We start from the raw sequence: 12,734 nt of genomic DNA on the forward strand, positions 1-12,734 counted from the left end.
GTTACCATGTAAATAATCAGATTTTTTTGTTTACCTTTTTTGTTCGGAGCTAGTTTTATAGAAAGTGCTATTGAAGCGAGTCCTCAAAATTATCCAATCTTGTAGAAAATTGGTTTATTTATCCGAGTGTACTAATTAGCTAGTAATATTAAGCCAAATAATTAAACTACTCATACCTATTTCACACAGTTTATTTTTCAAACTAGAAGGTATATTTTGGTATATTTCTGAGGGTCAGACGGTATATTTCCTCGAAAATCAGCGGTCACACTGCCCTTTTCACTTTAGCGAGGCAAAATTGTCACATTTTTTGACAAAATTGTAAGTTTTTCCTTGAATATTTCGTTAGTTTAGTCATAATAATGTTGTCTGTTACTCTCTACGTATAGTGCAGTTTGTGATTCCCAGTATAATATTGTAATTCGTGTGGCCAAGGCAGCGCCATAAGCAACAACACCCCAGACAGCAGCAGAGACTCAGCAAAGCAGCAGCAAAATGCCCAAGAATAAAGGTAAAGGTGGCAAAAATCGTCGTCGTGGAAAGAACGAGAATGAATTCGAAAAGCGAGAGCTGATCTTCAAGGAGGATCAACAGGAGTACGCACAGGTGACCAAAATGCTGGGCAATGGTCGGTTGGAGGCAATGTGCTTTGATGGCGTCAAACGCCTGTGTCACATTCGGGGGAAACTTCGCAAGAAGGTGAGTACAAAACGTTGAAAGTGCTCTCTTCGTCTGGTGCTCTTACTCTCTTTTGGCATGTGTGTGTGTGCGCGCTCTCTTAAAGGTGCATGCTTTTTAGCGTATTTGGCATTGATTGCCAGCCAATGCGATATATAGGCTAATAATTATTGTTGCTGTGCATTATATTCGCAATACATGTGTGTCGTTAGGTGGCAATCGTGTTTATTATAAACATTTAAAGTCATTTTTGAGGGGTGGCCAACTTTCAATATGCCGTTATAATGGTGATCTCTTTTGTCGGCTCTCAGCTCGCCGGAGGGTTCGTTGTGTGGGAGGGAGTGGAATTCAGTGCGTTCGTTGTCCTTGTCTAAGATTAACAAAGGAATCGCGTGGGTCGGGGCAGCCATTGATTAATTATGTGCATTTACTAAGAGGTGTGTGCGCTCCTAAGCAGTGTACTCTTTCACAATGCCCACCCATGCCGGTATTTGTTAAGCATCTCGCGAGTGTCTGGAAAGTCTTAATTTATTTTCATGTTCCTGGTCTTCAACGAAGTTACTTGTACAGTCTTCTCAGGGCAGACTACTAACGGGAATTACCAGAGTTTACATTGCAGCTACAGTACAGCAGAACCAGCCCACTATACTACCTGCATTGGTTCGGCCTTCCCATAGACTTCCGAATGGGATTGTCCATAAACCGATTAGATCTTTTATAATCCTTTGAAAAGTACGAGCGCACGTATTCGTGACAGCGGAGAGGTCGTCATAAATAAGATTTCGAATCAGTAGCTACGTCAAGATTCCCGGAGTTAGTACGTCACTACCAGTTCCGTCGTAGATGTCAGGGAAAAGTACCCACAAAACCCAGAACAAGTATCCAATCAATGGGTACAAATCAGACAAGGTGTCATAAAAATAAAGAGCAACGCAATCGAATAAAAATGGCGAAAAAAGGCGGGACATGTCCGCTGTCTAATTGATTGATATGGAAAGTAAACCAAAATGCAAATGCAAATCAATCTTTGCCTGGCGAAACAGACAGACATATATGTATGTAAAATGGAATCAGCAATTTCAATTTCTATGAAATTCAAAGACATAAAAGCACGTGTCTTTTAGTTACCATAAATGCTCAGAATACTCCAGCAACATCCTGACTTGGCACTAATTTGCTTGTCCGGATTGGTCAGCGTGGGGCGCCTATGGCATCCACATTTATCTAATCTACAATTCACAATTAAAACCAAAGTAATTGAAAGAAAGCGTACAGACAGCTACGTCGCAGTTTTCTTTATATGCACAGAAACGAGTTTAAATCCCTGTAAATGGATTTGTAATACCACCCAACAATTGGATGCACCCACATGAACAACACGCGGAGTGAATAGGTTGCACAAAGTCCGTCTGGGGGATGCACTCCTTGAATGCGGAACCTTTTATCATTTACGCTTGAACTCTAATCTCTCAAGTAGTCTCCCTATGGAATTTATAGTCGATTGCACAGGTGGATTTATGGAGGAGAGAGGGTTGGAGTGCCTTTAGAAGGCCTCTGTGTGTGGCCTAGAGAATTGATCATTTCCTCGGGACATAGCCACGGGACAACAAATGCTTCAGATGCTAACTGATAGCTGGTCACGTCTTCGTTATACAATTTGGATCATATTTTTGTGTCATTCTTTATCTTTACCCAAAAGTAAATGTCAGGGACTTCACCCTTTCCATCTAGGTCATCTGTCACACATTCGCGCAGTTCCTCGAAATTAACAATTAGATACGTGATAGCTCCGCAGTTACTTTTTGGAGGCGGCGTGGCTCAAGGTGCAGGCAGTCGAGAATCAAAGTTCAACGAGTTTTCTCTGATGTCTAGACCTCAAATTGCGTCGGAGGGCCGTATAACACAGAGCCATATTCTGCACAAACGGCAGACGAGAGTCGACAGTCAGTTCCGAAATCTCTGTCAATCATACGGCAGTCAGCTGATCCACGTAATCTGCCTAATCGGCACGACGTGGACACGCCTTCCATGCCGTACTTTCTATGCCCTTTTCGTTTTGGCCAGACGTTGACTTTGGGGCATGACTAATGCGTGTAGATGGATGGGCGCCAGGCCTCAGACCCCAGCACGTTCGTTCCCCCCATCAGCCGTACACCCCGCCCTGGCAACAGGAACGCCGGAATATAGAGCGAATCTTATCTTCATCAGCTTATTTCACAATTAAAGACAGTAGATGTTGGTTCTTTCTAATCATATTCTTTAATGCTTACAACTAGAACTTATATTTGGAAGGATCTAGGCAGTATATTCTTTTTTTCTTATTCTTAATCCTAGTGAGATTTTTTTTTAGAGAATTTCATAATTTTCTTCAGATTTTGATGATTTTTTGTATGTTTTTTGGGTATATATTTGATTTTCTTTTCTTTCGATATTTTCACATTCGAGCTCTCTTATGGCGGAGGGGAAGTCCTCTCCTCTCCTCTTTCTTTGACTTCCCTTGGCAGTGGCGTGGCGTGGCATGGCCTCTCCTCTTACATGATGTGTGTGGCCGAACTAATGACCTGATGGATCCAGTCGGTGAAGGCCGAAACCCTCACAAAGACGGAGGGTGCGTTCTTCTGGCCGCAGGGCATTTTGCCCCAGGAGACGATGCCGATGACAATGTTGCCCTGCTCGAAGGCGTCCTCGCAGCACTGCTGGATGAGCGGACCGCCAGAGTCGGCGGTGCAGATGCTAACGCCGCCGGTGAGGGGGCCCGTGCAGAGGTTCGTCTCGTGCAGCTGAAGGCCGGAGTGGGCGAGAATCTGCTCGCACAGCTCCATGTCAAGGATGGGCATGTTGGCTTCCTGCAGCTTGTGCGGATAGTTGGGCACGGCGGTCATGGAGACGTTGCCCCAGCCGTACAGGGTGCCGTAGCCCTCGGGCTGGGCATCCTGCTCGGGCAGAACGGCCGGCTGGACGTACTCGTCGAAGACCAGGGGCCTCTTGATGTAGATGAGGGCAATGTCGTAGGGATTGACGCCGCCGAGATAGAGCTCGTGGCGGATGTAGTAGTCGATGTGGCGCATCTGGATGTTGGCTGCCTCGCCGCGATGGTCGTGAATGTCGTGGCTGCCGGCAACAATCACCGAGTTCTCGACTGTCTGCGGCGAGTTGAGGCAGTGGGCGGCTGTGAGGATCCAGTGCTCGTTGATCACAGTGCCGGCACAGTAGTGGACCAGGCCCTGGTCGGGGGTCATCATCTGTATGCTGACCACATAGGGCGCCGTGTGGGGCGTTGCCTCGCGCTTGGCCAGAAACTTCTTGCTCCAGTGCGTCTGTCGCGGTGCTTCCAGTGTGCTAATCCGATTCTCCAGAAGCCCGTAGGCCGCCAGATTCATGGCCATTGTGTGGGCCGACGTTCCCATGGCGCTGTTGGCACCTCCGCACTTGCGGACGGTGGGCAGCAGGGAACTCGGGGAGGCACTGCTGCTGAGCACGACCATAATGCTGGCTATGGTCGTCAGCAGCATCGAGTATATGCATCGATAGGATAAGAGCATAATGTCCTCGCTCTGGTAGCACGCGCCGCACGTATTCGTCGAGTAGTAGGTTGGAATTTTGACACTTGATGGGTCTGGGCGGGACACGATTCGTTCCGATTCGCGTCTCGATATGTTTTTGCTTTTGCTTTTGCTTTTACTTTTGCCTTGGCTCTGCCTCTGGCGTAGTACTTGTGCTTGTGGTAACACTTCACTTGTATTCCGTTTGGATCGTTCATGGAACACACTTTTGATTTATCAGCGGTATCTCCGGGCTGGCTGTTGCTTGTTTGATTGCGATTTTGAATTTGCAGAGTGCGCCGGAGTGGGAGCTGTATTTATGGGAACATAAAGAGAGTATCTACCCTTTCATTGGTTGGCTTCTTATCACTAGAAGAGAGAGAGAGAGAGCGGGTCATATCTTATCAGTGACGAGCACAGAGATAAGACCAAAATTCGGCAAATGCCATTCCGATTGCCAAGGTTTTGGGCATACAGAGGGAATGCCCTAGGAAAGGGAACTCTCTCTCTCTCTCTCTGTTGCACTCTCTTTGTATTTGTTTAAACATAATCTACACCTGCCTTTTGTTATGTCATTTTGGCTGCTAACACTTAACTATCTTGGGAAGAAAGTTCTCTTATGGTCCCTACCACATTTGACGTAAATTATCGAAACTGCTGCCTGAGGAATTTTTATGACGCATTGGCTTTAAATTTATATTACAGCGAAAGAAATCAATCATAAGTACCATCCATATATGGAAGTATTTTCTGTGACTCGGTTCATAAAAAATTCAATGAATCAACTCCTCCCCCCAGTGGTGTTCAGATAAACCCTAAACGCAAAGGAAATTGTGTATGCAAAATATACTTTTATTTGCAGAAACTTCTCTTTGTTTTTGGGGCCGAAAGAAGATCAAAGCAGTGCCAACTGCTGTGCCATTTATGATGATGACATTACGATAAGAATCTGTTGTACTAGTTCAGTGATGCCTCTGTCTATATATAGGTAGTATTCCAAGAGAGACCTGCTGCCTGGAATTCCAAACCTCTGACGGAGCATTCACACACTTACTCACCCGCACTCTTAGGGTGCTCCTCCCCCAGCCTGGTGCTCGCAATCAGTGGTTGTGCGATCGGGTGCTTCCCGGTGGAGTGTGCCGCCTGCCTGCCCCAGGGGTTCGCTTATCTTCCACCTGTCTTGGGGTAATGGTAATTGGCAATTTCGATTCGATTTAGTCACAATTTTTTGTATCTCTCTGGCTGTGCGCGACGAGTCTTTGCCTGCATGATCTATCGTGTTTGTGTTCACTTTGGCAGGGAATTCATTATAAAAAGAGACGCCATTGCCTGGCTTGATCCGTATGATAAATGCTCCAAAGTTCACAAGACCCTCAGCACCAAGAGTGAGTTTATTTTCAGCGCGGACGTAATGTGGGAATAACGCGCTTGCGAGAGTTTGTGTTTCTTTGATTTTTGTTAATGAACTTTTAAGCCAAACCCGCGCTATCGACTCTTATCGACCGACGTGGCCTGGTCAAGCACTAAGCATATACGGATACGTAGATACGTAGATATATGTGTCATCTAAAATTGGCAGAGGAATGGAATTTATATTGCAGCAAATACAACCGACAGGAAATAGAGTGCGGCTGTCATCGGAGGAAGTGGAATTTATGAATGGGCTTTTGAATCATTCATCGAAATGGAAATGGAATCAAGTGCAGCTTGACCTAGGTCATTGACTCTAACTTTTACTCACAGTTGAGTAATAAAACAAACACCTACGGACGGGCCTAGTTTTACTGCATTCATATCATATCGTTGCGTATCCACATAATCTACCAATGTTTCCGCTGACGTCACGTGAGGGCGTGAGGAAATCTCTCAATCTGTTGTCACGCTGCTACTCCTCCTGGAATCTGGAACATGGCATCTGATTAGGCAAATGTTTGCTCAAGAGCATTGTTATTTCTCGGGTTGCGGTTGCCTTATCGCATCAGTTGTACCTACAACCTAAAGGCGCATTATTTCCTGGAATTAAGACCTGGTTTAACCAATTTTTGGCTTACACATTGTCACTGATACGAGTACATATGTGACTCGCGACAAGTTTGTGCCTGTTCGCTGCTGCTCAGCTCTAATCTACATTCCTTTTGCTACTCTACGCGTTTGGCTTGCTGACTATCAATGTTTTGTGATGATATTTCAAGTGCGTCCAACTGATTGCGATCCATGAAAAGTTAATTATGCCAAAGCCCTCACGTGAGTAAGTTGATGAGGGAGCTGCCTGCTTGCTGGCTCCTCCTACTCCACAGAATCGACCAAAGTATGGAACCTTTGTGTAGTCCAGCCCAAACATCTGTTGCGCACGTTTGTGAAATACCCAGAGAAATGGGTACGGTGCCTGCCCCAAAGATCAGTTATCTTTTATCTATTACACAGAATACAAGACTGCAAAATTGTGTTTGCCGTTTCTGCCGCAAGAATTACTCACAACACAAACAGAGAGAGAGACAGACAAGGAGAAAGAGTTGTGTGGCTTTTCCCCCATTTTGATGATTGATGATAACATTATTTTGCTTTCTTGTTGCAGGTTTGGATCAATCAGGGTGATATTATATTGGTCGGTTTGCGTGACTATCAGGACTCGAAGGCCGATGTCATCCTGAAGTACACGCCCGATGAGGCCAGGAATCTGAAGACATACGGCGAGTTCCCCGAGTCGGTGCGCATCAACGAGACAGTCACATTCGTGGAGGATGGCTTCGACGAGGACATTGAGTTCGGTGACGAGATCAGCTCAGAGGACGATGCTGATTCCGTAGACAACATCTGATTAACAAGAAAACAAAGGAAGATGTTATCCGGAGCGGCAGCAGCAGCAGCTGTAGCTGTAGCTGGAGTAGGAGCAGGGACGGCGGGTGCGGCAGGAACGTCCGGCGAAGTAAAGTCAGTTAAAGAGTAGGGAATTAAACAAATTGTAAAAAGCAAAGCAAACCCCCACAGAACCACAGATCCAGATACCCAATCCAGCATGCTCCCGGCGACTGGCAAAACAACAGCAACAGCAGCCACAACAATTACACAAATAGCCCACAGTTTTTCAGCAACTTTAATGTTCATCTTTCTATATAAACTTTTGGTATTACTTCGACTAGGTTCCAAATTCAAATTGTTTAACAAGACTCCATATGTATAACCTAACTACAATTAGTAGAACTGTGGCACTGAGCAGCAAACCCATGCCACACAGTGAAGCAAACAACATTAAATCTTTATGCAATTAAACACACACAAAACAACAAAGAAAATCCACAGCCAATGGTTACTAGTTATTATTCACCCAACAAATTCACCCAAAAACTAAATAAGAAAATCGCAACAGAGCAAAGAGAATAAAGTAAATTCATAAATCATAAATAATAGAATAGGAGTTTAGCAAAACATTTATGTGTAAATGAGAAAGCAGACGGACGGAAGTTAGGAGTTTCAATTGTAGCTAGCGAGTAAGCCAAAAAAAATCAAGAAATCCTAGAGTTTTTGCCCCACCCCCTTAAAAGTGTTCCTCTCTCGTCTTGTTTTTAACTCTATCTCTCTATCAACTTGATAATTGTGTGTTACTTTTGATGGTCTTCATAGCGATATATCCATATATTCCCCATATAACGCCCCACTTTTGTTTTTGCTGTCGACGCATTCAGCCATTCAGCCTTCCCTATTTAGTTGTAATTTAATTTGAGCCTAACGAACGTGTAAAAACTAAATATCATTGATTTGTTTGTACTGAGTTGAACTCCAATAAATGGCGTTGATTAACCTGAATGCAAAACAGCAAAACCCTCCATCGGTTTCAATTCGAACTACGTATTTTTATTAGTAAATGCATAAATGTAATACTGTTTAGATGGATAGAGGGGGGGAGCATTGAATGATTTACAGCTCCTCGTGGTGGGAGGGGAACTTCTTGAGTATGGCATGGTAGAGATTGTAGAAGGCGTACACTGAAACCGTTATAATCACCAGCAAAGCACCGCCAAAGGCAATGCTCAGGAAGTTTCCGTCGATAATGCCCGCAGAGCGGTGGCGCTTGGTGGAGAAGATTTCCTCTGTGGATGCAGGATTGTTCTGCTGCTGAGCCGTGCGCTCAGCCATCAGTCTCTTCATAGTGCTCAGCCGCTCCCGCAGCACTTCCACAGATTCTGTGTCCAGGTCCGAAGCACCTGTTCCTGTGTGGTGCGATAAATCGTTATTTATTTTTTTTTTTTTTTGAGGTTTTAAGTTACCGCTCTACCCTTAGGTAGAGGGGAATTATTTGGCCACCCGCCTTTCAAGGGGGAAATCGCCACGTCGTAATATGTAACTTGGTTACAGCTTTGCTCCAATACTTACCTGGCGTAGAGGTTATGTTATTCTTTGTTTTAATTAATAAACAAATTCGATAAATCGTTAATATTTCACTGAAAATTCAAATAAAGTTACAGAATTTCTTTTACCAGTGGCCTGGGTGGTGGAAGCGCTTGAGTAGGCAGACATTATTTGGAGTTTATTAAACTTTAATTGAGCAGAAAATTCAACAGGAGCTGGCTTAATTTAATGTTTTATTTCAGTATTTACTTAATTCAAATGTGAAAACTTTTATCGACCTGTTGTATGACCGTTTCGCACCAGGGCGCAAATTCCATAATTCGGTACCTACAGAGTAGCCACATCTTTGAAAAAAGATCTGCACATCAACAATCGGCCATCACTAACGAAGCATGGTAAACACGTGAAACGCGGTTTTGAATTTGTTTAAGTTTTCATTGTCAGAATGGGTTTAACTAAACAATATTTAGCGTATCGGGCTATTGACAGCTTTAATATAATCACTTCGGGTCGCGCCAATGTGAACTTTGCCATCGTTGACAAAACTGAGGGGCGGTATGTGGCCGCACCTGCCGCAGAGAATGTCATAATTTGGGATCTGCGGTGAGTTTTTGCGCTCTGCAAAGAAAACAAAACATAGTTTAAAAAATGTCTATTCTTTAGCATGGGCGATCGCAAGCTGACACTGCGCCGGGAAAAGTTCGAGGTGACCTGCCTGCGTGTGTCGCCGGATCATTTACACATTGCCGTGGGCTATACCGATGGCATGGTGCAGATCTTTGATCTCAGCTCGGAGAGGTACTACGAGGCCATCTGCACGTTGGCGCTGCACAAGAATGCCGTGAGCATCCTGCGGTACGACCAGCAGGGCATGCGCCTGGTCAGTGGAGGACTGGACACCGAGCTGGTGGTCGTGGATGTGGTGGAGCAGGCGGGTCGAGCGAGGCTGAGCGGACACAACGCTGCCATCACGGATGCTCACTTTCTGCAGCGCGTGGTGGACCAAAGCATTGTGGTGAGCTGCTCTAAGGACACACAGATCAAATTCTGGAACCTGGAGACGCAATTCTGCTTCAAAACCGTCGTGGACAATCGCACAGAGGTCTGGGCCCTGGCCTTTATCGGTGACCTGATGGTGGCGGGTGCCAGCGAAAGTGGCATGAATGTCTATCGCTTGAAGAAGCACGACGGCGCTCTGAGCGAGACCCTGGAGTCGGCCGTCGAGGGGCTAAGCATAGATGATGAGGATACGATAAGTCCCATAAGAGTGAGCAATTGTGGGATCATTCAGCGTGCCGGCAAGGGTCGCACTGTCAACCTGGTCACGGACTCCAGTGAGCGCGTCTTGAGCTGCCACGGCACCAACGATCTGATTGAGAACTTTTACATATGCACCCCCGAGGAGGTGAAGCAGCGCCTGGCCAAGCGCCTGAAGAAAGAGAAGAAGGCCGCAGGCGAGGATGCCAGCGCGGAGGCGGAACTGTCCAAGCAGCAATCGCTGAGCGATGAAATTAAGCGTCTGGAGATCATTCGAACCAAGCAGAAAATCAAATCCATCGACGTGGTCTTGGGGCAGAGCAAGGAGATGCGTGTTCTGGTCAGTCTGGCCAACAATAGTCTCGTGTTGCACTCCCTCGAGGCCTCGCCCAAGACCCGCAAAGCAGCCGATCCCAGTGTGAAAGTTCTGAGATCCCTGACGCGTCTGGGCCATCAGTCCGAGGTGCGTTCCGTGTGCTTCAGCAACGACTCGCTGGCGGTGGGCTCCGGCGCTGGTGAGTCCTTCAAGTTCTGGGACCGCGACGCCATGCAGTGCCTCCGCACAGTCGCGACGGAGTATATTCTGTGCTCAAAGTTCGTTCCCGGCGATGCGTATGTGCTGCTGGGCATGAAGAGCGGCAAGCTGCTTATTGTGGACGTGGGCGCAGCGGACATTGTGGAGGAAATTCCAGCCCACGAGGGCGAGCTCTGGTCCATTGCCATGCTGCCGGATCAAAAGGGATGCATCACGGGCAGCGGAGACCAGACCCTCAAGATCTGGACCTTCGAGTTGATTGATGCTGCAGAGGGAACGGGCGACACCAAGGTCTTGTCACTGCTGCACAAGAACACCCTGAAGCTGGAGGAGACTGTGCTCTGTGTGGGCGTCAGTCCGGATATGAAGTATCTGGCCGTGGGTTTGCTGGATGCCACCGTCAAAATCTTTTTTCTGGACACCTTCAAGTTCTACCTGTCGCTGTATGGCCACAAGCTGCCCGTGCTCTGCCTGGACATCTCCTACGATTCGAATCTGATCGTCACCGGATCGGCAGACCGCAACATAAAGGTTTGGGGCCTCAACTTTGGCGACTGTCATCGCTCAATCTTCGCCCACGACGACACGGTGATGGCCGTACAGTTCATACCCAAGACGCACATGTTCTTCAGCTGCGGAAAGGACGGCAAGGTGAAGCAGTGGGACGGCGACTCCTTTGAGAAGATCATCACCTTGCCAGGTCACATAGGCGAGGCCTATTCCCTGTCAGTGTCGCCCAATGGCCGCTTTCTGGTCACCTGCGGCTCGGATCGCACATTGCGGATGTACGAGCGCACGGACGAGACAATCGTGCTCAAGGACGTGCAGGAGGAGGAGCGCGAGCAGATGGAGAATGAGCAGCTTGCCACTGGGGAAGACAACACTGTGCCGCTGCTGCCCAGCCTAAAGATGGCCTCGCGCAAGACGGTGGGCTCGGAGAAAGCCGCTGAGTCCATTCTAGAGTGCCTGGAGATATCGAAACAGTTCGAGCTGGAGGCCGAGGAGAAACCCGAACTCCACCCTCTGATGCATGCGCTGCAGGTGAAGAACCCCGTTGACTTCCTTGTCAATACATTCATTCGGATACGCGCCTCCGATCTGGAAGAGGCGCTTCTCCTCCTGCCCTTTTCCGTTGTCTGCGAGCTGCTTGAGCGCCTGCCCATCCTGCTTACCCAGCGACCCGATCAACTGGAGCTGCTCTGCCGCGTCACCATATTCCTCTTCAAGGTGCACATGAAACCCATTTCGGGGACAAAGAGCATGAAGCCCCTGCTGCTGAAACTGCTCACAATGCTGAAGCGCGATGTCGGCCAGCTGCGGGACATTCTCGGCTGGAACCTGCACGGACTGGCAGTGCTGCAGACGGAAGTGGAGCAACGCGAGGGCGTCCAGTTGTTCCGAGACGCCACACAAGCTCGTCGCAAACGTGACAAGAAGCGACGGGAGGCAAGCAAGCGGCGACTGCAGATCCAAATGGTCTGAGACACGTAGCTTCCTGCATTGAATCCTCTAGGCTTAGGTGTATTATAGCTCCAAATAAACCATTTTAGTTATTTTATGATGCTAAGTACAAGGAAGGACAATCCTTTGTTTTGTTTTTGGGTGGACTCCCATGGCATTTATTCTACAACTCTTCAGATCCGGAACGTGGCTCTATCTTGACCATTTCAACATCAAATACCAGCACGGCGTTTGGCGGTATCTTTCCGCCACCAGCTCCGGTTGCTCCATAGCCCAACTCGGGCGGAATGGTCAGCGTTCGCTTCTCACTCTCGCACATGCCCAACAGGCCTTGGTCCCAGCCCTTAATGACTTGACGGGCGCCCAGTGTAAATGAAAACGGAGTGGAGCGAGAGTAGCTGCTGTCGAACTCTGTTCCATCCTGCAGCGAACCCTAAAAGCACAAAATTAAGAGATTAGTTCAAGTCAACCGGCAAGCGGCATGCTGTTTTCCAACCTTGTAGTGCACCTGGACCAGATCACCACTTTTGGCCTTCCTCGTGCAGTTCTCCACGCGCTTCTTGATACCGATTTTCACCTTGGCCGCCTCATTGGCCAGAGCAGTGGCCAAAAAAGCGAATAACACAAAACAAGCCAACTTCATATTTTTTATTTTTTTTGGTATTGGATGATAGGGTTGTCAATAATATACTAATATATCAATATATCGATATTTTTTGTTAAATATCAATGTATTGATACTCTTTTGCGATATTTTTGATCAATTCTGTGCGTGTTTTGAACCAAAAAACCATAAAAAGTTACTCAAAAGGATTATAAATGTATGTAAAGCGAAGAAAAGTTGAATAACTCGAATTAAAAACACAGACAATAGAATAAGGATTAAAGATGTTAAGATATAGCAAGCTAAAAAT

The 12,734-nt window shown here is 46.9% G+C and overlaps 5 protein-coding genes across 6 annotated transcripts; 2 read left to right on the forward strand and 3 right to left on the reverse strand.

Moving 5' to 3' along the window:
- The first annotated feature begins 223 nt into the window (after positions 1-223).
- LOC117586101 (eukaryotic translation initiation factor 1A, X-chromosomal) lies at positions 224-8,039 on the forward strand. 2 transcript variants are annotated; one of them, XM_034275962.1, is made up of 3 exons: positions 224-321; positions 390-699; positions 6,796-8,039. In XM_034275962.1, exons 2-3 carry the CDS (start codon positions 496-498, stop codon positions 7,036-7,038), a joined length of 447 nt encoding a protein of 148 aa, XP_034131853.1. In that variant the 5' UTR covers positions 224-321; positions 390-495; the 3' UTR covers positions 7,039-8,039. The 2 variants fall into 2 exon arrangements, with proteins under 2 accessions (XP_034131853.1, XP_034131854.1); XM_034275963.1 differs by having other exon boundaries at positions 243-321; positions 395-699.
- Positions 2,915-4,497, reverse strand: LOC117586091 (transmembrane protease serine 9). The gene has a single exon (XM_034275947.1). It carries the CDS (start codon positions 4,218-4,220, stop codon positions 3,210-3,212), a length of 1,011 nt encoding a protein of 336 aa, XP_034131838.1. The 5' UTR covers positions 4,221-4,497; the 3' UTR covers positions 2,915-3,209.
- A 7-nt stretch (positions 8,040-8,046) lies between the features above and the next one.
- LOC117586103 lies at positions 8,047-8,833 on the reverse strand. The gene is made up of 2 exons (XM_034275967.1): positions 8,696-8,833; positions 8,047-8,428 (listed from the first exon to the last, which is right to left on the reverse strand). The coding sequence occupies exons 1-2, from the start codon at positions 8,733-8,735 to the stop codon at positions 8,136-8,138; spliced, it is 333 nt and encodes a 110-aa protein (XP_034131858.1). The 5' UTR covers positions 8,736-8,833; the 3' UTR covers positions 8,047-8,135.
- Positions 8,834-8,943: 110 nt separating this feature from the next.
- On the forward strand, positions 8,944-11,936 carry LOC117586191 (WD repeat-containing protein 3). Its single transcript, XM_034276118.1, has 2 exons — positions 8,944-9,170; positions 9,231-11,936. The coding sequence occupies exons 1-2, from the start codon at positions 9,013-9,015 to the stop codon at positions 11,839-11,841; spliced, it is 2,769 nt and encodes a 922-aa protein (XP_034132009.1). The 5' UTR covers positions 8,944-9,012; the 3' UTR covers positions 11,842-11,936.
- Positions 11,937-11,945: 9 nt separating this feature from the next.
- On the reverse strand, positions 11,946-12,497 carry LOC117586192 (peptidyl-prolyl cis-trans isomerase FKBP2). The gene is made up of 2 exons (XM_034276119.1): positions 12,317-12,497; positions 11,946-12,253 (listed from the first exon to the last, which is right to left on the reverse strand). The coding sequence occupies exons 1-2, from the start codon at positions 12,461-12,463 to the stop codon at positions 11,984-11,986; spliced, it is 417 nt and encodes a 138-aa protein (XP_034132010.1). The 5' UTR covers positions 12,464-12,497; the 3' UTR covers positions 11,946-11,983.
- Between the last annotated feature and the right edge of the window lie 237 nt (positions 12,498-12,734).

Source organism: Drosophila guanche, unplaced genomic scaffold, assembly GCF_900245975.1.
Source record: "Drosophila guanche unplaced genomic scaffold, DGUA_6, whole genome shotgun sequence".
NCBI lineage: Eukaryota > Metazoa > Arthropoda > Insecta > Diptera > Drosophilidae > Drosophila > Drosophila guanche.